Source organism: Cetorhinus maximus, chromosome 8 (assembly GCF_964194155.1).
Source record: "Cetorhinus maximus chromosome 8, sCetMax3.hap1.1, whole genome shotgun sequence".
Taxonomy (NCBI): Eukaryota; Metazoa; Chordata; class Chondrichthyes; order Lamniformes; family Cetorhinidae; genus Cetorhinus; species Cetorhinus maximus.
In genome coordinates, this window is record NC_135886.1 from 34,799,125 (window position 1) to 34,825,033 (window position 25,909).

Below are 25,909 nucleotides of genomic sequence, written 5' to 3' on the forward strand. Positions count from 1 at the left end.
TAGTTTAAAAAAAATTCTTTGAATAGTTCCATTTACAAGGTAGAAAAACATTGAAAATAGGGGGAAAAGGGCTGTTTGGCTGACAGTAAGCATCATCCAATTGGGTAATGAGTCTTTTTTGCTTTCCAATTGGTGTAGGAAGGAACCACGTCACAAGGATGGATGTGTTGGCCGACTAATGGCTGCAGCTTGGTGGCAAGTCATGCAATGAAACCTCCAGGAATACATTTAATCACAGTTGGCAGCCCTACCTAGATGTCAATGTTTTATGAAAAAGAGACCTGTAACACCAACAACAAATCATATAGCACATTTAATGCAATGAAACATCTCAAAGTGCTTCACAGGAGCATCACAAAACAAAGTATGACAGTGAGTCACAAAGGAGATATTAGGGCAGATGACAAAAAGCTTGGTCAAAGAGGAAGATTTTAAGAAGTGTCTTAAAGGAGGCAAGTGAGGTAGAAAGGCAGAGAGATGTTGGGAGGGAATTCCAGATCTTGGGGCCCAGGCAACTGAAGGTATGGCCACCAAAGATGGAGCAATTATGATTGGGAATGCACAACAGGCTAGAGTTAGAAGAGCACAGTTTCTCGGGAGATTGTGGGTTTAGAGGAGATTACATAGATAGGGAGGGGCAAGGCCATGGAGGGATTTGAAAACAAAGATGAGAATTTTAAAACCAAGACCTTGTTTCACCTGGAACCAATGGAGGTCAGCGAGCAGAGGAATGAAAGGCGAAGGGGACTTGTTGTGAGCTAAGACACAAGCAGCAGAGTTTTGGATGACCTCAGGTTTATGGAACGTGGAAAGTCAGCAGGAGTGTGTTGGAACAGTTAAGTCTAGAGGTAATGAGAAATGTATGAGGGTTTCAGCGGCAGATGAGTGGAGATGGGGTGAAGTCAAACTATGTTACGGAGGTCGAAATAGGTGATCTTAGAGATGAAACAACTGTGAGATTGGAAGCGCATCTCAGGATCAAACGTGATATCAAGGTTGTGAACAGACTGGGTTAATCTCAGACAGTTACCAGGGAGAGAGATGGAGTCAGGAGTTGGGAACAGAGTTTGGTGCGGGAACCGAAAAGTATTCCAAATATTTAATTGCAAATGATTAAATACCAGTTATTACTTCTAATTGAATGCAGGTTGCATAATTCTAGAATTGAGTATATACTCTGTGATCAAAACATAGAAAACTGCACGGAGAAATAGGTCTAGTGCCTGCACCAGTGATTATACAAGTAAACTGTAAAATTACCATTGATTACATTTTGACACAATGGTGGCAAAGTTTCTGAATGCCTATAGATCTTTGCTTTTTGGTTGAAATAATTCTTGCTTTCACCTTTTTACAAGGAATTCTGAAATGTGGCTGCTTTTTCTAAATTTTGGGAGCTTTTTTCTGACTATTTACAAAACGAAACATTTAAGATGAGCTTGAAATGATTCCAAATAAAAACAGAAAATGCTGGAAATACTCAGCAGATCTGGTAGCATCTGTGGAGGGAGAAACAGAGTTAATGGCCAACATCTTCCAGTTGGCGAGCGGGGACAACGCCTGCTCGCTGACACGTAAAATGACGCGGGGTGACATTGGGCATGCATCCCAGCATCACCCCGCGTCATTTAGATTGTCAGTTTGGTGGGTGCGCATCCAATGGCCTATTAAGGCCATTAAAAAACCAATTGAACTCATTAATGGACCTGCCCATCCAACCTTAAGGTTGGCGGGCAGGCCGCAAGACCAGGCGGGCTTGTGAAGAAACATGAAACCTCATTCACGGGCGTGAGGTTTCATGAGTGATTTTAAAAACGCAGAAAATTTTACAATAAAAGTTATGGACATGTCCCAGCTCATGTGACAGTGTCGCATGAGGGGACATGGCAGGGAAATTTTTTTCTATTCTTTATTGAAAGTTTCAAATTGGTGCCGATCTCCCTGAGGCGGCACTTAGCCTCAGGGAGATCTGTGCGCTCTTTTGCGCACATGCGCAAAACAGCGCACTCCCGGCTGAGGGAAACCCCCCCCCTCCTTCCCCCCCGTCCGCACAGGGAGTGCATAGCGCTTCCTGGCACACGTCACGCTGGGCGGGCCTTAATTGGCCCGCCCACCTAAAATGGCAGCGTGCCCCCGATCAGGGGCGCCGATCGGAAGCATGCCCATCCGCGCCCACTCCCGCATTTCCCCCCCGATGGAGGGAAAATGTTGCCCAATGTTTTGAGTCTGTAGTACTTTCTGTTTTTAATTCCAGATTTCCAGCATCCGGCGTAATTTACTTCTATCCTACTGAAATTATTCCATCTGTTTTTTCTCAATTCATTGCTTGTCCTATCTCCGAGGCCACTGGCGAAAGTGTTATTTATGTATTGAACACTTGTATGAGGGAAACTCCAAGTCATGGAGGATAGTGCAAGCAATGTGCTGATTCTATCAAAGAAAATGGATAGAAGGCACTTGATTGTCCAAATTGTACAAGAGACAGAAGATGGTTGAAGGCTGTTGTGAGGTGAGAGATGCAACAGACTTAGATCAAAACTTGACAAGAAATTATTATAATGAGACATCACATAACCGATATTTCACCACAGTACATTTCCATTATAGATAAGTGGCTGTTCATGTTCATTTAAAATGAAATAATGTCGAATTTTAAGCAGTTATCCTAAGATTGGACACGAAATCTGCCTTTTCTCTAGTATTATAATTGCTTACATAATAAGTAACAGTAAATGAAAATACTTACAACTTTGTTAAAGAACGTAATGAGGCAAAGGCATCAAGATGAATAAATGCTATTTTATTCCAACTAAGGTCGCTGGAGCAAAGAAAAAAGTCATTAGATAAATATCCAATTTATAATTTGAAATGCTCTATTTTCAACACCAGTCAAATTACATAAAGCATGAACTAAATAACATTTCATGCAACAAAATAAAATGCACACTGTACTAAATCAGAATTTTACATTCTAGCATCAAGAATTTGTTGACTTTTACCCTTAAATGTACTTTGATCAATACCCATCCTTAAGTGGCTTTAAGCAAAATTCTACAAAGTGGAGGCCAGAGAACATGAGGTGAGTTAAAAAGCGTGTGCTCCCTCTTGGGTGAAATGAACAGAATTTCAGTTATAAGCCATTAAGTATTACAGTGGAATTGCCCTTCATTGCATGTACTGAAAACAATGTAAGTAAGGGCCTAATCTGTTTTAATTGATTGCAACCAGATACTAATGTGTCCCTCACAGTCTGTGATGAACAGAAATAGTTTTCACACAACCCTTGACAGCACAAATGATTTTACCCTTGGATCATAGAATGTATGGTAAACTATCATGACATGTTATGCCTGTGTTGGATCCACAGGATATTCCTAATCCCAAAAACTATCTGCATAAATCCTCTGCAAGGGGGTTTGAGTACAGGAGTAAAGAAGTCTTGCTGCAATTGTAGAGTCTTGGTAGGGCTGCACCTGGAGTATTGTTTACAGTTTTGGTCTCCTTACCTTAGGGAGGATATACCTGCCATAGAGGGACTGCAATGAAGGTTCACCAGACTCATCCATGACATGGCAAGATTGTCATAAGGAGAGATTGAGCAGACTGGGCCTTTATTCTCATTGAAGCATACAAAATTCTTACAGGACTTGAAAGAGTAAATGCAGGAAGGATATATCTCCTGGCTGGGGTGTCTAGAACCAGGGGATACAGTCTCATAATAAGAGGTATGCCAATTATGACTGAGGTGGGGAGGAATTTCTTCACTCACAGGGTGGAGAATCTGAAATTCTTGGCCCCTTAAGGCTTTGGAGCCTCAGTCATTGAGTATATTCAAGACAGAGATTGATAGCTTTCTAGATATTGAAGATATCAAGAGATACGGGGATTGTGCGGGGAAAATGGTGTTGAGGTATAAGATCAGTCATGATCTCGTTGAATGGCGGAGCAAGCTCAAGGGTGGGAGCTGCTGCTCCAATTTCAAATGTTCCAAAAACAATTCTTCTAACCTTTTCCTCCATCCTTTTAGCGTTGATCTCAAATTTATGCACTTTTAACTCACTGACCAGTGAAATAGTTTTTCTCCCCAATTTAATCAAATGCCTAATAGATTTGATGACCTCCACTAGATTTCTTTATAACCTTCTCTGTTCTAATGGCAGGAACCCCAGTTTTTCTGATCTTGCCTTACAACTAAATCTTTTCATCCAAAGCAAAATCCTGCAGGTTCATGAAATCTGAAACAAAAGCAGGAACTGCTGGTTACCAGTTACTATAATTGTTGGCGTATAAGTCACTTTTTGAAGCCTCTAATAATCGCTCCAAAAATATGGGCCAACTTATATTCCAAGTATAAAAGTGAATCGCCAGCATGGTGTGGGTGTTCACTATCTTTGTTGTTCGCCATGTGGTGTCTGCTCCATGTGGTGTCTGCTCCATGTGGTGTCTACTCCATGTGGGCATGTCTTAAACTCCTAAGCATCTTCGCGACACAGCCTGTATCGCCTGCCTGATCCCTTGCCCCCAGTTTTAAAGCACTAGCAAATAAAACATCCATTTGTGTGTGAAAAATTAAGGCTGACTACTAATCTGAGTATAGCATGCCATGGCTGAAAAAGGAAGGGGGTCGACTTACATACCAAGTATACGAGAGAGCACGATTTTTGGGGCTGGAAAAATAGGGTCGGCATTTATACCATGATTTATGGTATAATCTCTGCCTAATTTTCCCCTCCATTGACTTTGTGAAAAGAAAATTCAGGCACAGATTGTAGTGGGCAGCAGATTCAGTAGGTGAGCTTTTAATTCAGCTCAAACTCAATCACTTATACAGGGATGAAATCAGGCCCAATATGTCCCGTTTTTAGACCATTGACCAAGTTAAAATGATTCCAATGGGGATCAGGCCCAAATTAAAGGAAGTTTAATTTTTACAGCCCCACCCCCCACCATCCCCCATCCCCCTCCCAGCCCTACCCACTCCCGTTATCATACACGGACAATGTGAATCAACTCCTAAAAATTTAAGACGTTCAACCGATTATAGGAGTGATTTATTATCACTGTATTCAGAAAGGTCTTCAGCAGACCCAAACTTGTAACATAAGCCAAAGTGCACTTTCAATGTTTCTGCCATTCCTTCATCATTCATATGAATTCCTTTTTTATCTTTGTTCAGCCCTACCCTCACTTTAACTAATCTTTTACTTTTTATCTGTTTATAAAATCCTTTACTATTTCCTTTTATGTTGCCTACCAGTTTTTTTCTAACAATGAGCCTTTGTCTTAGCAGTAGCACTCCTATGTCTGAGTCAGAAGGTGGAGGGTTCAAGCCCCACTCCAGACAGCTCTGGCAAGTGGAGACGAGAACATGGTCTCTAGATATTGCACTGATACCCAGTGGGCTACTCATGTCCTCAGTGTGATCACCAACCTCATTAACAATATGTGACGTCCAAGGATAACAATTCTATATTTGAAATACCTATTATGGAGAAAAACAACTTTCTTCTTTCATTTGAAGAGAAAAATATCCCATCTAATGTCACATCAAATAAGATAGATTTTTTGTTTTCAAATAGTCTATAGATAAAATAAACTCCTCGAAATGGATAAGGAACAGTTATGGAAGCTCAGTTAAACAGTTTAATAGGGGTCGTCAGTTTGTAACATAAGATGCAGATGAGCTATTGTTTGCCAAGGGTTAATGTTTTGTAACTGAGGGTTACATCTGTGAGAAAAAGTCACTTTCCCACACAGCTTGTTGAATCAGGACAATGAATACAAAAGGAGCAAATGACTACGAACAAAGTTTATTTACTGCTGCAAGTTATGGTATTTCATGCTGGAGGCTGATTCCTTCTTTGTCTTTTCCAATTGTTTATGGCCATTTATGACATAATACAGGTAGAGTATAGCTAGAGCCTAGACAAAACTCTGAACTAAAGGCAAGAAGAGGAAGCAATGTCTTGTCTTTGCAACCACTTCCCAATTATTTAAAACATCCGCTGTAAGAGCAACTGATGCTACACCTACAAAGAGTATTCAGAGACATCTAATTTTATATGACTGCCTGTGTGATTGAGTTCCAGTTTGGTGCCTGGAATCGGGTTTCTGTCTTATCAGCAGAGCAGTAAAACTTCATTTGGGGAGACTGCTTCAGGAAAGAATGTGAAAACCTACTCACAGAGATCGCAGAGCCATTAGCTGTTGAAACGTGTCAGCTCTGATTTCAGTGATTCTATTGTGCTGTAGGCCACTGAAAAGACAAAACAGTACAATGAGATCAAGGTTTCAAGACATCACTCTTTTTTTCAGGGGATAGAGAAAAAAAATCAATCATTTTGGCATGAGGAAAGACAAAACATAGCGGAAGTGGTTTGTATCAAACGTTAAAGAAGTGGCTTAATGTTAAACAGAAGATACGCTTCCATTATCTGATTTTCGAAGTCAGTTTTCCCCTTCAATTTCTTCCAGACGGCACTGATGCATGCTTGGGGGTACGGCTGCATGGGTACCAGCCACCATCCACTATCTTGCCCAAGAGACGGCTCTTTACATGTACAGCATGTGATGGCCGCCAAGCTATTTTGCCCTGGGAGACATTGAGGTCCAACCTAATCTGTCCTCATTTGATATCCGACACATGTCCTTTCTAGCTGGGGTCATTGTGGCAAAACAGCCTGAATCCCTCTTCTCTAGACCAGGAGCACTGAGGCCATTTCTGTTACTCTCATTGCTGCCTAGCCTGAGACCAATGGGGGTTCAACCTTCTAAGTCTGCCTGGTGCCATTATGATGTTTATTTCAATCTAGAGGAAAAGAAATACAACGTATTGTATTTTCTTGTATTATGAGTCACTTAAATTTGTTTAAAACTCGAGAGAGCTACAAAAGAAACAAGAGCTCGAATAATTGGTTGGACTTGCTTCTTAAAGCCTAATTAGAAGGTCAACATTGAGTTGGCTACTTCTAGCCAAGTATTGTCTATCATTCTCAGCTGCACTCAGCCACAGGATCTGAATGGTCAAGCATTCCTGAATGCAGAGGAAGGGGATAAACATCTTTGAAAATGATAAACTGCAAGAGAGGCAGAAGTAGGAAGACAGCTAATTGTGAATAACAGGTAAACAATGATGCATTATGAAATACAGCATTTAATGAAGTACAAATGTTTCAGGCTAGAGTATTACAGAAAATTGCATTGACCGAAACTAAGAACTTACATTTCTTCAAGCTTCTGGCAGTTGTGGAAACTTGGTAATATATGAATTTGATTGTATGATAATTCCCTGTAAACATGAAAACATTATGGTTTATTTAGTCATGATTTGCAAAGGCTGCTAAATGTTTCGGTTACTACCTATGAGTTGCAAGATTATGTTGATCTTGGCATGCATGAAAACTAGCAATAAAACAACTGGTGTTGTAACCAGATGGCCATGTGGAATGCATAGAAGAGGGGGAGGGGTAATTTCCTGGACCAGGAACCTAAACTGGGTGGAATAGCTGGTCAAAATTTACAGGTAGCAACCTATTTAAGATTGTGTGTGAACAAGTTTGAAATTTAAAAGAAATCCCTAGATGGCGAGGGCTCTCGTGGGGATGGGGGCGATGTGGCCAGTCAGTTGGAAGCCTCAATTGAAGACTATTAGACTGAATTCAAAGTTGTTTAACTGGAATAATCTGACAATTCAGTATTTAGCATTAAATTCCAATCAATAGAAGTCAATGGAGATGAAAATCGTGCTGTTTCTTTAATAGGTGCTGATCTGCGATGACGTTTTTACACCCGGGCGGCAAGTTGAAAATCTACCCTGATGAACATTGTTTTTTTATTCTTTTAAGGGGTGTGGGCGTCGTTGGCAGAGGCAGCAGTTGTTGCCCATCCCTAAGTGCCCTTGAATTGAGTGACTTGCTGGGCCATTTTAGAGGGCAGAGGGCAGTTAAGAGTCAACCACTTTGCTGTGAGTCTGGAGTCACATGTAGGCCAGTTAGGCGTAAGGATCAGAATCACAGAATCGTTAAACACTGGCTGTCTGAATGAGCATTTCACCTAGTGCTACTCTCCTGCTTTCTCCCTGTAACTCTGCACATTAGATGTTTCTTTTCAAATAATCAATGCCTTGATTGAACCTGCCCCCACCACACTCTCAGGCATGTGTGAAAAAGTTTTTTCTCATTTCTTCTTCTACCATTTACCTTAAATCTGTGCCCTCTAGTTCTCGATCCTTCTACCAGTGTGAACATTTTCTCCCTTTCTACCCTGTCCAGGCCCCTCATAGTTTTGAATACCTCTATCAGATCTCCTCTCAGCCTTCTTTTCTCCAAGGAAAAGAGTCCCAACTTCTCCAATCCATCTTCATAACTAAAGTTTCACAGCCCTGGAATCATTCTCGTAAACCTCTTCTACACTCTCTCCAATGTCTTTACATCCTTCCTAAAGTGTGGTGTTCAGAACTGTAGGCAGTGCTGCAGCTGAGGTCTAACTAATGTCTTATGCAAGCTCAATAATATATATGTAGATTTCCTTCCCTAAAGGACATTCACAAACCAGGTGGGTTTTTACAACAATCAGTGATAGTTGTCATAGTCACCACAACTCAGACTAGCTTGATATTCCAGATTTATTAATTGAATTTGAATTCTGCCAGCTAACATGGTGGAACTTGAACCCATGCCCCCAGAGCATTAGCTGGCCCCTGGTTTATTACTCTAGTGACATTACCACTACGCCACCATCTCCCCATTGGTTCAAGGAGTTATGTCAGCATGAGGGAGAGGGGCAGAACTGCAGAGCGGGTGACCTCAAAATTCAGTGATTGAGACCACAACTGTTTTTAATTTACATGAACAACCTCAATCAGGAAACTCAAAGCAAAATGATTTACAAATGTTGCCAAACTAGGAGGGGCAGTGAAATCAGGAGAGCAGTTCAGAATTTCCAGAATGCTTTGAACAAGACATGTAAGCAGGCACAGCATTGACAGATGAAAGTTTTTGCAAAGAAGTGTAAAGTTCTACACATGGGATAGAAAAATATATCACACACATACTCCAAGAGTGGTTGAAATAGCAAAGGACAAATTTGAAAGAAACCTAGGAAACTGAGTAAAGTTATAGAAGTAAAAGCTCTGAAACTGGTCAAGAAACAATTAGATGCTGCAATGGTGTTGGGGACAAGGGAAGGGTGGGGAGTTGGTGGCATTAGGATCTCCCTGGATGGATGAGTTCAGCTGGACCGAATGACTTTCCATGCCTGAAATTATCTTGTGATCTTGCAACACAAGGTGGACATGGAAAGGATGTTTCCATTGGTGGGCGAGTCCAGAACCAGTGGGCACTGTTTTAAAATTAGGGGTTGCCCTTTTAGGACAGAGATGAGGAGAATTCTTTTCTTTCCGATGGTTGCGTGACTTTGGAACTCTCTTCCTCAGAAGGCAGGTTGAGGTGGGGGTCATTGAATATTTTTAAAGCAGAGGTAGATAGATCCTTGTTAGGCAAGGGAATCAAAGGTTATGAGAGGTAGATGGGAATGTGGAATTCAAAACAAAAACGGATCAGCCATGATCTTATTGAATGGCAGAGCAGGCTCAAGGGGCTGAATGGCCTACTTCTGCTCCCATTTTGTATGTTCCTATGACACACCAATAGTAGCCATCAACATTATAGGCTTGGGGTTATTTTAACATAGGAATTGGTAATATTGCCGCTGTCAGTTTTCTGGCCCATAAAGAGGAAGTAATGACTACAATATGAAATCAATCTGTACAGTAACATGCAAAACAAACCTCATTGATCTGAAATGCTTATTAAATAAGTACAGGATATTTCATAGACAGTAGTGAAATACATGCAATTTCTGTACAAGCTAATTAGATCATCTAAGCATCAATGGCCCAGTTCTTCCAGTCTCCAGATCAGCAGAGACTGGATGTATCTTCTTAAGATACGTGTTGGGACTCCTCGGAGGTCCCAATGCACTTACTCCGTGAAAATTGCGGGTGAAGTTTGAATTTCCAGTTGTTAATTCCCTGTCCTCCAGGGCACTCTGAAAATGTCTCTGACTTTGAGTTAGAATTGAAGAATTCTGATGGTTCCGAATTATTCACCTGAATACTTACCCAGGAAGTGTTAGATCGAAAAATCCTAGTCTAGCTGGGTAACTATATAACTGACACCCCAATCAATCACACTAACCCACCCCACCCCCCCACTCTGACTCTCTCCTCCACCCTCTCAATTACCCCTGTCCGAGCCCCCCACCCCAGGCCCCTCGACTCCCCCTGTCCTCACCACCCGGCTCCGTCCCTGACCCCTGTCTCACCCTTGACACACCGGCTCCCCCGATCCTACCTGACCCAATCTCTTCACCCTACCCATTTGCCACCCTCCCCCCTTACCCATTTACCTCACTGACCCTGCCCCCTTTACCCACTTATCACACCCGCCCTGCCCCTTTACCCATTTACCTCACCCACCCAAAGCCCTTACCCACTTACCTTGCCCACCTTGTCCCCCAACCGACAGACACATTCACCCATTTACTCGCCCAATCACTTAGACACTAAAATACTGAAAAGCTGTTTCAATGTCACAGTTTTTCAGAGGGTTCATGAACACTTACCAGAAAACGGCAGTTAGTGCCGTAAAAAAGGGGCAGTGGCTTGTCTTTGCCCGACAATCCAGCGCCACAAGGAAGCAGTTGGATTAAAGGTACACTTTGCATTTCTGAAGAAGCCAGGATTGGAAATCCTGGCCAGAAATCAGGAGCTCTGGTGTTGCGCGGAAAAGTAGAAATGAAGCGGCAATCCGACAGTGATTGTTGCTCCTTGGAAGATTTGGGGCAGTATCCCAAGCAAGTTGCAGTCAAAGACAGAAAGAGGATAACTTTTAATCTTGATGAGGGAGTCAAATGAGGTGTTTAACTGGCAGCCAATCATCAGTTACCAGTTTACACTATGGTTAAAGTTATATGTTATATCTCTTACATTCCAGTTATCATACCTAACTCTGAAATATTATATTGTGTCAAAGCATGGATATATTCTTTCACAGTATTGCATGTAATACAAAACACTTCTGCGAGTGATATGAATCACTTCCGTTTCACATGATATAAATCGATCATTTTCAGTAGCAAAAACCGTAATAAATGACAGCTGACACCTAGTAAAATGAATGGGTATTCAGTGAAAATATTTGATATTTTAGAGAAAAATATATGTAAAGGAGGTTATTGTTGTCACTTATTATAATACAGATCAGTATAATGGACATTAGCAAATGCTATGAAACTGGGCATCATTTGGTTTAATTATCAACCTAGGGACTGCATTGTGTATACTTTTATGATCTGGGGATTGGATTAAAATCATTGTACATTTATACAGCCCAGTTTTTAGCATCACCAGCATAATATGCACTCTTGAATCTCAACTTGTCGGATGAAACCCACCTTCTGCCCTCTTGGCTCTATTCGTACTAGATTGCAGACCACCGAACTTCCCCTTCTGGCTCGCAAGCTAGCTAATATGTTTTCAATGGTTCCCTCTCCTCACGTACTATCCTCCTGCCTTTCAAAACTGCCAAAGTTTTCCCTTTTCTCAAAAATCCAACCTTAATCTTTCTGACCTTGTCTACTATGCCGCTCTCCAGTGTCCCTACTCTCTCAAAAACACCTGAATGAGTTGCTACATCTCAAATCTGTGTCCATATTTCCCACAATTCAATTTTTGAATTTCTCCAATCAGATTTTTGTCCATGTCTCAGCACTAAAGACCCCTACTCAAAGTCACAAATGAAATTTTCTGTGATTGTGGTGCACAACTCCATCTCTTTCTTATCGACATCTCTGCAGCTTTTGAGATGGTCAATCTTACCATCCTCCTCCACTGTCCAGTTCATTGTCCTCACTTGATTCCAACAAATAATGCCCCATGATGAAGACTGAAGCCATCATCTCTGGCCATCACCAAAAACTCTATATCCTTGCCACTGATTCCAACCCTCTATAATGTCTCCTTTGATTGGGTGTTAATTGTTGCCTGATTGCATTTCTGTGAACTGCTGTAGGATGCATGGCTTCATTAAATAGACCATAAAATCAATTTTTGTTATAATATTTCTTCACAGTGATTATAAACTTTTATGTATAATTTCTAAAACTCCTGAAATTTTTATCACATTCTAATGACAGGGTGATTAATACACATAGTTATTGATGTAAAGCTGTCACACAATTGATTGCCAATTGATGTATGTCGAAAATATCCATTTTGACACTGACAAAACTAAAATACTGTTGCCATTAGGACACTTTAATGTATATCAGTATCATGTGAACTTATCTTTGTCAAAGTAGATATCAATATGTGAAGAAAATATTCCAAGTATGGGGGAATTGTTTACTTCCTGCCTCATGGTTTGAAAGAAAATCATTGATATACTAATACAATCTAATCATGCAGTCCCAGCCTGTTAACTGAATGCCAGGTATTTCAGTCATTTGGTTATCTGTGCTTGCTGGCCATTGGCACTGCATTTTCAAACAGTTTAGTGGCACAAAAATATTTTCTTTCAGCTTCTGTAATAGCTCAGTTAACAAGTGCACTGCACAGTCTGGAACTGAAGGACGCAGAACCACAAGAATTCCAGTTCCCATCTTGACTATGCTGAGCTAGCTGATCTCAGGTAGGGTAGCAGTTGGCCTGTTACAATTGGTCTAAGTGTTTTAGGGCTGTAAGGGGGACAAAAACTAAGCAATGAAGATTGTTCTCCACCCACCGCCACTCAAAACGTGTGCATGTGTGGACTTCAGGGTAGAATATCTTTGGGCTCAACTCCTTCACAGCTGAACAGACTGTTTCTATTCAGTACTTAGGCTAAGAAATGGAGACTAGCTCATACTGATGGAACCATAACCCAGAATGAGTCACCAGCAAGAAAGAAAGCAGAAAATTAAAGAGGGGATTAAAACAAACAGAAACATTTTACCTTTTGTTTATCACTATTGTAATAAGTATTTCTCCCTTAAAATGCACCCTCACCACCTTAGATTTACTAAGGTATGAATGGTAGACATGTTCCTGGCTTTGAATATGTGATGTTTTGACCGCCGGACATCTAACATATTCACTGTACCTGTTCATTTCAAACAATCAATCGGGCTGTCAACCATAATATACATATTGACATCCTTTAGGCCAATATCTTGTGTTGCCATCCAATTTTTAAATTTTTTTTAAGCAGTTGGAAGTGATCAGATATTAAGGAAATATTTCAGATGCGCAAATAATCATACTGAAAAAAAAAACCTAGATAATGCCTTCTCATGAAATTACTACTTCACACTGTGAAGAAACTCAGGAAGCTTTAAGAGAGATACCTAAAAGGGAACTACTGCACCCACTATTAAGTAGCCCATGTCTTTTCATGAAACATTTAAGGGTTCCTTCAGCAACAATTTGGGAAGATTGAAACTGTCATTTGTTCACTGAAATAATGACAATGATCCATCCTGATATCATCAACCAAGGATTTTCCCTTTGAGCACATTCATTCCCACTACTTATGTCAGTGTGTTTGATGTGCTTTTAGGTTGACCACAAATCATCTAGTTCATCCTAGCCTCTGATAAGTTTTTGTTTGTGATCAAATCTAGGTATGTTGAGACTAACACTCTCTGCTAAAATGAAAAATCATAACGTCAAATATCCCTTTTAACTTTGAGTGAAAAATATCACAATTTCTCTTAAAATTATGTTCTCACACAAATATAACCTTAAATAATTGCAGGGCAGTCTTATAATTAAAGTCTTTACATGACATCATTAACCATCATACTAAAGCATGAATTTTTATACCTGTTACTTTCCATGGAAGATTAAATTACATACTTGAAGTTGCTCTAATGTACCTTCTTTTGTTTTATATATTGTTCGTTTTATGGGATAGTGTTATTCAATTTTGTATCAGCCATTATGCTGGTATCAACTGTCAGTGTCAGTGACTTGTGATGATATTTTAAGGTAAATTGGATAATGCCTCTGTTAACATAATGGATTAAGGGATTAAATATGAAAACATTAAACCCTGGCATTTAATCATCCCACAGTGTAACTTTAAGTCAGTCACTGCAAGTTTATCAAGCTGAAATTGCATGAATAACATTCAAGGGGTAACTAATGGAGAGTTCTTTTATATAAGGAATTTATTCCAGGAGTGATGTAGGACCTGTTGATTCTTGAACTATACAGAATGACAGAAATTTGATTTCAAGAAATACTCAACAGCTCTGTTCTAGATTTTAAAAAATCATAAAGTCAAATTATATCATAGTTTACCAATGAATGCTTTATTTAGGCCATAAATGTATTTACATTTAGACTTTAAAAAGCACAAAAAACAAGCTTGGAGCATTCTTTCATACTATTCAGTGGATTATGTGAGTTGTATTTATCCCTCCTCATAAATCTGTAATAATCATCCTGAAAATCCTCTCTGTGAGGATGAAGAATGGAATTTATGAGGTCAGCCTGGCTCATTTAAGATGTAATGTATGAGATATAGCACTAGGATGTCATTTAAGATTTACCAATTTCTCATCAAGAATGTTTCTTGAAATCAAATTTTCACCGTCCTGTCGAACGAAGCAGAGTTACTGCTTTATTTCCACACAGTGAAGTAGCGTTGGAGAGTTTCACTGAGGATTAATGATGAGATGCATATATAACCAGGAACTAAACCATACTCACAGTACTCGTAGGTTTGGTAGCTGTTGGCAGAGACCCCTGGGAAGTGAGGTTATTCCAGCTCGAGTTAGGGTCCTGTCCAGAAGCAGAAAATTTATGCCATTATTTGGAGTTAGGCATGCGAGAAGTTCCTCAGTACATGACCTTTATTTTTACTGACAGAACTGACAATGTAATGGATAATTTGTGATGAATGAATGCCATCAAAAGAAAAGAGCAATAATTGCAGCAAAATGGTGCCTGCTGTTCATTCAGAATCTAAGTTTGATAAACATAAATTTGCTACCCACAGTATTTCCAGGCTAGTTGTTCCTTTAAGGTCCGGGAATTCCTTTATTTCAGTTGCTCCATTTAGTGACCTGGAATTGACAGCAAAAATCCATTACTTTCTTCATGCATTACTTAAAAGGAAAAAAAAACTGACATAACATTATAGTTTGTAATTATTGCGCCATAACACTTAAAGTAGTTAATTATACTATCCTTTCTGGGTGTTTGAATAAGCTTCATTTATTTTCCCAATTATAATTGCTTTATACAGAACATATTATCAATTTAATACTCACAAAATTATTTCTTGTAGTTCACAATTTAAACATTTTCCCTTTCATATTTCCTAATTTGGTTTTCTTTGGCTACATTTTTTTCACGGACCATTTGCTCTCACAGGTTTAATGAATGTCTTGTACCCTATTTATACTGCACTAGCAGTGTTTCAAATTCACGTCATTTATACTCCGTGCTGAATTGAGAAACTAGAAGTAGCTTTGCATACAACCCCATGCAGACAGAAATGCCTGGCTGGCAACTTCATAGCAACTGGTCTTCTCAAGTTCTGGGAGAAGGTTTATACATGAAAAAATGTTCCACCTGCTCTTTCAGTTGGAAGGCGCTATTTGAAGAGGAGCAAGCACGTTCTCCCAGTCTTCTGATCAACATTTATTCCTCAACCAACATACCTAAAACAGATTTTTGGGTCATTTATTTCATTGCTGTTTAAGGGACTTTGGTATGCAATTTGATTGCCATACTTCCTGGCATTACAACAGCAACACCACTTCAAAAGTACTTTGTTGGCTGCAAACTGCTTTGGGATGTCCTAAGGTCATGCAAAATGCTATTTGAATGTCAGCTCTTCCCTCTCTCTTTCTATACAAGCCAATGGAGTAAAAATTTCCATTTGTTGTAACACTTATATCCTAGCATTGCATCTGAAGGCAGAGTGTTGTATGAAAGTGACACTGTTATAAACTGAGAAGAAAGTTATTTAACAAGTTTATAATGCATATACCATTCACTTATTTAGTATCATTGCTTTATAAACTTTGCATCAAAATATTTCAAAAGTCCAAACAGCCTGACCAGTTGAAATAATTCAGGGACTTTGCTGCATGTCAATATGTTTGTGTATAATAATGGGTAATAAGCAATTCAATAGCATTCTCTGCACCTTCTATCAAAATCACGAAAACTACAGACTTGTGTCCATTACAAATTAAACTTGGTAAGTACCTCAAACATTCAGAACTTTAAGATTCATTTTCAAGACCATTGTTTTATGCTTTACTGACTTCTGGCACAATTCTCTAACATATATAAATCTATAGTTAGAACTACAAATGTATTAGACGGTGGACTTCTCTACACTCAAAGTCAATATTACTATGTGATGGGCCAGAAAGAGTTACAGTATAAGTGTGCTGTGACAAAGGGCGAGATTTTAATTCATTCAAAACCCATCCACTTACACAGAGTTAAAATTGGGCCCAGAGAGTCAGTTTTTCCTTCCTCTGAGTTTGCCTTCATAATGCATCATTCCTTAGTTAAGGACTGACAAAACTAAACTCAATAGCTAAGGCAAACAGTTTCCAGTGGCAAACACCCCAAGGACTCAGACCTTCAGATTGGGAGTCAAGCATTCAATTACTTCAGCTACTGGATCAGCTTTTTGAACTTTTGAAATTGAACACGTGGCTCAGCTCATACTTACAAGGTGTGAAGCTTTGGCAGGTACTGAAAGGCTGATTTCCCCACAAACTGGATTGGATTATCATAAAAATGACTAGAAAGGAAGTAAATTGTTTAGATAAGTTTTCATACCACATCCATCAATGTCAAAGCTCACATCTGCTTTGCTGATGTGAGCATAGTGTAGAATCAGTTTGAATAACAAAATGTACTACAGAATTAACTGAAACCAGCCAGACAATTGGACATGAACCCATATGTTTTATTGTGGCTGCTACAACAGATAATGAGGAGAGTTTTCTTTAACTAATAATAACATTTGTGAATAGGTCCAGGAAACAGGTTAGATGGCAACAATATGTCAGTGATTAGCAAATGATCTGTTAGGTCCCTGGTATCAGAATGAGAACATATTCAAGTGAAGTCTCGAGACATAGGGATAAGATAATAAAGAGTTAACTAAGAAAGGCACTTGACCCACCCAGAGTGGCTGAATAGTTTATATGTATTATAGCTGATTGAATATATTTATATTAAACAACTAACCAAATAGCATTGTCTCACTCACATAAGAGTATAATTGTTACGTGTGAAGCTGTTTCTGCCAAGAAAAATAAATAAAAGGCATTTCTTGGAAGCGTGTAGTTAAGTCCACACCTGCATTCTTACTATGGCAAATATTAATCTGTTAATTGTTGATCCAGGTTCTCACCTCTCATGTAAGTAGCAATTTCTCAGGTCCAAAAACAGTTTTAAACATTCATAAAATAAACATATTCCCCAACTAAATTACCTTGTGAAAATAAAGTATACTTTCATATATTTATATATGTATATGAAAAGAAAAAGGAGTAAGAATATTTTTTGCTAAAAGGTATAGTTCATCCTCTGATGAACCTCTCAGCTCTGGACCAGCTTTCATGCTACTTTAAATTTGAAATCCCAATCAAAATAACTGCACAGGATACTCTTTAGTGTCAATGATTACAGCAGAGTAACTCTGGAGGCAAATAAAGTCAAATAGTGGTCTACATTGGAGCATAAAATTTAACTTTTGTTTGTATAATTTTCTTATCAATCTTCTCTCCTTTAATTCTTTACCCAGGGCATCATTTTTTTTCTCTCTGGGATAAAGTTCCATGGCACCGATTACCATCTGATACCTCACTCAAATGATAATTGTTCAGATATGAATTTCAACAGTGAGTGTTGATAAGTCATGGTGACCATACAGTCAAATAAAATCTTGTCCTCACCCAAACACTACCCATAACCACTTCTACTGGTCACTAGTTCGGTGGTCAGGAGTGGGAACCTGTCCAGTATTTACTTTCCGAATTTGGGTAAATGCATCCTCGAGCTAATGCCCCAGGTGAGATCAGCTACCTTACCACAGTGGGAACTGAGGTGTATAGTTTACCTCTTCATTGGATAAATGTTCTGAGCCAAAGTGTTGAGGTATTTTTATAATTTCACTTCTCTCTAGGGAGTATTTTGAACAGTAAATATTTTATTTCCCCTTAAGCTTTTGTACAGCCATTAAAATATATTATTTGTCTTATTGAAATGTATTGAATTCTGTCAGCAATATTAGGGGCAATTGAATTTTGTCCATAAATAGTAATAATCAAGGCTAAATTTCATTGTTTAGCATCGTCAGAAATATGCCAAACATAGACGAACTGAAACAGAATGGGTAACAATGAATGTATGAGATAGTAGCAATTAAACTTACATTGTTTGAAGCAAGGGATTTCCAACAAAAGCCTTTTCTGGGATTGCTTTGATGTTATTGTTATGGAAGCCCCTATAATACACATCAGAAATGCATCTAATTAGTTAAAACAGTCAAGGTCAAAGTGAAAGCTATTTTAGCACATTCCAATTATTGTTCTCTTTAAAAGAGACTACGTCATCATTTTTCACATATCTTACTGAAGTTACAATTTTACTCCAAGAGGGTCTAGTTTGTTCCCCATACAGAGAAACTTGGATTTATACAGTGCCTTCCCAGATCTATCAAACATGTTTTAAAGCACAGCACATACATTTAATTACTTTGAAGTGAAGTGACTGTTATTGCTTACAACAAGGCCTCACAAAAGCCCAAAACATGGATTTCTTTTTGATGGAATTGGTTGTAGGAGGAACATTGGGCAGGGTATCAAAATAACTCCCTACTCTTTGAATCATGCTTTGTGAAATGTATACATCCTGAACCACTGGAATAGGGAGGCTTGTTTTATATATGACCTTGTTTTATATCTGAGCTCAAAGGATGGCACCCTCAGTGCCTGCCTAAAATAGTCTGGTGCCAGGATTGAACTCTCAGCCTTTTGACTTCCAAGAAAATTACTACCAAGCTGTGACTTGCATGTTTGTGTGATACATTTTGCATCCAAATTGTTGATTTATATTAGCATACATTCTCTGTAGAACACGACACTAAGATTACATGTCTTCAATATGTAAATCTGTTCTTTATAAATGGATTTACAGTTTAATTACATGTAGCCTATTGAGGGAATCTTCCTTCTTAGGCTATTGTACTTTTTAAAAAATGATCACTGTAAATCAGGATAAAACCCCTCTCTGGATATTACACACAGTGATGTTAAAAAATATGTTTATTGTTTTGACAGCAAGTATTTGAATTTTGAAATGTTGTCATGTTATTTGGCAGTCAGTTCCATGGCTCCAACCTAATTCTGTGTGTGATTTAAAAATGAATGGCTTATAAATGCCATCTTCAACCTTTGAGGTAACAGCCTTAAACTGGGTCATTGACCCCTGCTACTTTATATATTGTATAGTTATTGTGTACAGAATTTGAACTTGCATGCTTTTGAATCACTTTTTTGGAAATGTACAAGCCCTCTTGCTGTTTTCAGGAATATTACACACGCTAGGTGCACATTTTGCCCTGTGATACAATTACGGATGATTTTTGCAGTTAAATTCTATATGCAACTTTTTCATTATAATTGATAAAATGATACTCACAGTTCTTGAAGCTTGCTAAGAGTTCTGATAGCTACAGGAAATTCAACCAGGTCATTATAATTCAAATCTCTGGTAAAGAATGAAAAGGAAAACATTATTTATGACATTTCATTCGGTTTCGTCATGACATGAATACTTTTGAACTGACACATCAGAACAGCTGTGTTGTGTACTTTTGAATATTGTAAGGCCAAGTTATATAGCATGTCCTATTAGAATGCAAATGGACCTTGCACAGCATAATTAGATGATAAAGCAGAAAACATACATTTTCTTTAAAGCATCACAAGTCACCTACAAAATATTGAGTAATATCATTGTCTATATTTAATCAATTATGTTGAGTATAAATTTCTGTAAAAAAATAAGTTATTTTCAAGATGCAAGTTTGGATTGGTGTCTCATTTTTTAAGTCATCTGGTTGAAAAATATAGAAAAAAAAATCATTGATGCATGTTCCACAGCTTTTTAAATTCAGAGCTTGTATAGCTCATGGATTCCCTTTGATGTAATATCTTTTGACAACAGATTTAGCATTGAAATTACATGGTGCAATATTATTAAGTCTTTTGTGCAAAATTTCTCCTTCTAATATTTTAGCAAAAGCATCAACACGTTTAAAATAAATGGATCTTATTTAAATACCTTATTTAAAATAGTGAAAAGACAACGTATGTAAATACATTATTAGTATTAGCACAATTTTAACCAATTTGTTGGGGATTTTGCAAAGTCTTATTAAATGTAAATAAGGAATAATAATAGTTTTGAACCCAAGTTCTTTATGCATTTAACTTTGTTAAATTCTACTGAAGATACTGGGATTTTTATTTAATCTATGGTTTGAATTGCTGAACATACAATTCCATATTCTTCAGTTTACTTCCCTGTTAACCCCATATTTGTCCAATCTTTTCATATTGCAGTGAGCAACAAACCTAGCAAGGAATGACCTGTCATATGAACAGTTGCTTATTGTCAAGTTATTAATTAATGCCAGGTTATTTGCAGTTATTACAGTACGTTGCAAGTTGCTCACAGCCTTTTCCCATTGGTTCAATGCTATCCAACAGGGAAAAAAACTATTTCAGATTTAAGTCTTGAATAGTGAAAGCTTGCTTAATCAAGATAATTACAAATTTCACTCATATCAATACTAAAATTAATTGCACAAAGTCAGCTCAACATTTATTTTATCTGTGAAAACATTTGACACTTGAATACTCCTTAGAAAATATGGATGGAGCAATTCATTCACTTAGTGCTGCTGTATAGACTTTTGTTGATTCTATAGGGCAGCTAGGGCTCTACAGCATTGCCTATGCAGCCTGTGTGGCATGCTTCAATGATATCAATGAAGGGCTCCATGCAGATAATGGTCCATGACCATCCCTGCCCACAAGGAATTGACACAAGCTGAACAAATCTTTTCCCCATGGAGTTAAGTAAACCTTAGAAGATAGCTTGCTTTTACCATCCTGCAACAAAACAATACAAGGAAGACACTAAGTACTTTTTAGTGATATAGCTAACCTTAGGGACTTAATGGGTTATCTTCAAATTTTATTGGAATTAAATCCTGCTAAACAAACAACGAGTTTGCTAGACCTTTGTTAGATCAAGATTTTTTATATACTCTTGAAACAAAATAGCAATTAATGAACTTCTGTGCAACCGTTTAAATTCATTTCTTTATAATTGCTCATTCTCATACCGCACCCCGCTCCCCCACCCACTCTATTCTTCCCCCTTTAATGAAGGGGCTAACTCATGCTAGCATATCATTGCATGAATGCCCTGCACTCCCCAGGTCATTCTGTTTTTGTTTTATCATCTCAATAGCTATTCGTCATGTGCATGCCTTGCCATTACACCCCAGTAGTACCAGGAGCTAAGGAGCATGGGGAGAGGCCGAGTCAGCCAAAGACCCCAGCAAGGCCTGACTAGAATATTGGTGGGCTGACTGCTGCTGGGAGCTAGGGACACTTCAGGACAGTCTTTGGCACTTGGAAGAGCATCAGCTCCATGCCCTGATGAGTGGGAGAAGGGTAACCATTGGGAGGAGCCCTCCAGAGGCTGGGGATTGTGCCAGGATAGGCTGGAAAGCTGACTGTTGGGGGCAAGTTATAGATTGAAGGCCAAAGGCTTCCTTATGAGGGTTGGGGGTGGAAAGCCCTTGCTTACAATCAAAGGCTGAGTGTCAGTAAACTCTTAGACCAGAGCCCAGTCCTGCTCTTGCCCATTATTCACGGGTGAATTTTCTCGCAGTGTTCACTGAGTTAGGAAATGGAAAAAAGAAGCTAGGATCTCAAATAATACCTTGAATCAAACAGATTATCTATTTCATGGAGGGGAAAAATAAGTTGGGAAATCTCTAAACATGTCCTGATGTGTATCCCATACAACAACAGTGCTAGTTCCACAATTTTGCCTGTAGCATTGCCAACACTTGTGGGTTACTTATGGGCCCTCCCTGCAGTCTGTGTAAATTTTCAAATGCATTCCAAACTCATTGCACTATTTCCTTCACTAATTTACTCTTTCCTAGGACCTCAAAGCTGTGGAATTTTCCACCTTTGCCCAATCATTCCTGGTTCCTTTTAAAACTAGTAGTTGAAGGGGGTCGGGAGGTGGCCTCTATGCATCATGTTTACAAATTTTATTTTTACACATGGCACAAGCAGAAATTTGCTCCCTTGGTGTAATTGAATCATTGCTTCTTGATTTACCACCATCTACTCCTTAAGGAGCGGGTTTGCAGTCTGGTATTTTCAACTGGTAATGCTGCTCATCTCTGGAAAGTAGGCAAGTGCAGCCCATGATATTCTGCCCATAAATCAATGGACAAAGACAAAAAAAAAGCTGCAGGGGAGCCAGTGGCATAGTGATATTGTCACTGGACTAGTAATCTGGAGACCCAGGGTAATACTCAGGGGTCCCAGGTTTGAATCCCACCACGGCAGATGGTGGAATTTGGATTCAATCAATAAAAACCTGGAATTAAAAGCCTAATAACGACCATGACGCCATAGCTGACTGTCATAAAAAGCCAACTGGTTTACTAATGCACTTCAGGAAATCTGTTGTCCTTACCTGGTCTGGCCTACATGTGACTCCAGATCCACAGCAATGTGCTTGACTCTTAACTGCCCTCTGAAATGGCCTAGCAAGCCACTCAGTTGTATCAAAACTGCTGCAAAGTCAATAAGGAATAAAAATGGATGGACCACCTGCAAGGACCCAGGCATCGGAACCCTGGCAAACTCAGCCCTGTCAATCCTGCAAAATCCTCTTCGCAAACATCTGGGACAGAATTTTTCTCTCGTCGGACAGGCATGTTTTGCTTATTTTTCCATTCTATATTTGTAATGTTAAAAATCTCAGCTCCCTGAGGTGGCTCTGTGCCTTCAGGGAGCTTTCATTGAGCGCACCCCCACGCATGCATTGAATTATGCAGTCGCGCTCCTCTCCCCAACGCACCCAGGCAGTGCTTCAGCGCGTGATTCATGTTGGCTGGCCCTTAACTGGCCAGCCAGTGTGAAATCGCGGTCAGGGCCCAATCGCAGGCAGTGGTCAGTTTTGCGGCCGCTCCTGGCCCCGCCCACTGTGCCTGCCCTACGAGGTAAAAATCCTGCCCCTGGTGCTCTGTGTCAAAATTGGGAGAGCTGTTTCACAGACTAGTCAAGCAACAGCCTGACATAGTCATACTCATGACTTACTCATACTCATACCTTACAGATAATGTCCCAGACAACATCATCACCATCCCAGGGTATGTCCTGCCCCACTGTCAGGACAGACCCAGCAGGGGTGGCGGCACAGTGGTATACAGTTGGGAGGGAGTTGCCCTGGGAGTCCTCAACATTGAATCTGGACCCCATAAAGTCTCATGGCATCAGGTCAAACATGGGCAAAGAAACTTCCTGCTGATTACCAAGTATCGCCCCACCCCCCACCCCCCCATCGTGTTGTGTGGCAGAACTACCGTACTAAGTGGATTAGATTTCAAACAGATCTAGCAACTCAAGACTGGGCAACCATGAGGCACTGTGGGCCATCAGCAGCAGCAGAATTGTACTTAGCTACAATCTGTAACTTCATGGCCTGGCATATCCCCCACTCTCCCGTTATCACCAAGCCAGGGGATCAAACCTGGTTCAATGAAGAGTGCAGGAGGGCATGCCAGGAGCAGCCAGGCATAATTAAACATGAGGTGTTAGCCTGGTGAAGCTACAACACAGGACTATTTGCATGCCAAACAGCATAATCAGCGAGCGATAGACAGAGCTAAGCGATTCCACAACCAATGGATCAGATCTAGGCTCTGCAGTCCTGTTACATCTGGTTGTGAATGGTGGTGGACAATGAAACAACTCACTGGAGGAGGAGGCTCCACAAATATCCCCATCCTCAATGATGGGAAAGCCCAGCATGTCAGTGCAAAAGATAAGGCTGAAGCATTTACAACAATCTTCAGCCAGAAGTGCCGAGTGAATGATCCATCTCAGCTGCCTCCGGAGGTCCCCAGCATCACAGATGCCTGTCTTCAGCCAATTCGATTCACTCCACGTGGTATTTAGCCATCTCCCCTTGACATTCAATGGCATTACTATTGCTGAATCCCCCACTATCCACATCCTGGGAGTTACCACTGACCAGAAACTGAACTGGACCAGCTGTATAAATACTGTGGCTCCAAGAGCAGGTCAGAGGCTAGGAATTCTTCAGCCAGTAACTCACCTCCTGACTCTGCAAAGCCTATCCACCATCTACAAGGCACAAGTCAGGATGAAGGCAATGGATACTGCAAAGGTTATAGGCCCTGCCAATATTCCGGCAATAGCACTGAAGACATATGCACCAGAACTTGACGCGCCCCTAGCCAAGCTGTTCCAGTACAACTACAACACTGACATCTACCTGACAATGTGGAAAATTGCCCATGTATGACCTGTACATGAAAAGCAGGGCAAATCCAACCCAGCCAATCCAACCCCATCAGTGCAATCTCGACCAACAGTAAAGTGATGGAAGGGACCATCGACAGTGCTATCAAGTGGCACTTACTTAGCAAAAATCTGATCACTGATGCTCAGTTTGGGTTCCACCAGGGCTACTCAGCTTCTGACCTCATTACAGCCTTGGTCCAAGCATGGACAAAAGAGCTGAACTCAAGCGATGAGGTGAGAGTGACTGCCCTTGATATCAAGGCAACCTTTGACCGAGTGTGGCATCAAGGAGCCCTTGTAAAACTAGCGTCAGTGGGAATCATGGGGAAAAATTTTCAGTGTTTGGAATCATACCTAGCACAAGAGAAGATGGTTGTGGTTGTTCGCGGTCAATCATCTTAGTTCCAGGATATCACTGCAGGAGTTCCTCAGTGTCCTAGGCCCAACCATCTTCAGCTGCTTCCATCATAAGGTCAGAAGTAGGGATGTTCAATTATGATTGCAGAAGGTTGAACACCATCGCAACTTCTCAGATACTGAAGCAGTCCATGTCCAAATGCAGCAAGACCTGGACAACATCCAAGCTTGGGCTGACAAGTGGCAAGTAACATTTGTGCCACACAAGTGCCAGGCAATGACCATCTCCCACAAGCAAGAATCTAACCATCTCCTCTTGATAGTCAATGGCATTACCATCACTGAATCCCCGACTATCAACATCCTGGGAGTTATCATTGACCAGAAACTGAACTGGACTAGCCATATAAATACTGTGGCTACAACTGCAGGTCAGAGGCTAGGAATCCTGCAGTGAGTAAATCACCCCCTGCCTCCCAAAAGACTGTCCACCATCTACAAGGCATAAGTCAAGTCTATGTTGGAATACTTTCTGCTTGCTTGGATGAGTGCAGCTCCAACAACACTCAAGAAGCTTGACACCGTCCAGGATAAAGCAGTCCGCTTGATTGGCACCCCATCCACAAACATTGACTCCCTCCACCACTGACGCACTGTAGCAGCAATGTGTACCAACTTCAAGATGCACTGCAGGAATTCACCAAGGCTCCTTAGACAGCACCTTCCAAACCCATGACCACTACCACCAAGAAGGACAAAGGCAGCAGATACATGGGAACACCACCACCTGGAAGTTCCCCTTCAAGCCACTCACCACCCTGATTTGGAAATACATCGCCGTTCTTTCACTGTCACTGGATCAAAACCGAGGACCTCCCTCTCT

At 40.1% G+C, this 25,909-nt stretch overlaps 1 protein-coding gene across 2 annotated transcripts in view; it reads right to left on the reverse strand.

The window, feature by feature from the left end:
• Positions 1-25,909, reverse strand: part of lgr6 (leucine-rich repeat containing G protein-coupled receptor 6) — a 272,548-nt gene that overhangs the window by 10,062 nt on the left and 236,577 nt on the right. For both annotated transcript variants that reach the window (XM_078546677.1, XM_078546678.1), the window contains 8 exons: positions 19,721-19,789; positions 18,453-18,524; positions 16,740-16,811; positions 15,040-15,108; positions 14,753-14,824; positions 7,223-7,288; positions 6,185-6,256; positions 2,747-2,818 (listed from right to left, as the gene is read on the reverse strand). In XM_078546677.1, the coding sequence (XP_078402803.1) occupies positions 2,747-2,818; positions 6,185-6,256; positions 7,223-7,288; positions 14,753-14,824; positions 15,040-15,108; positions 16,740-16,811; positions 18,453-18,524; positions 19,721-19,789 (564 nt within the window). The remainder of the gene's footprint in view (positions 1-2,746; positions 2,819-6,184; positions 6,257-7,222; positions 7,289-14,752; positions 14,825-15,039; positions 15,109-16,739; positions 16,812-18,452; positions 18,525-19,720; positions 19,790-25,909) is intronic.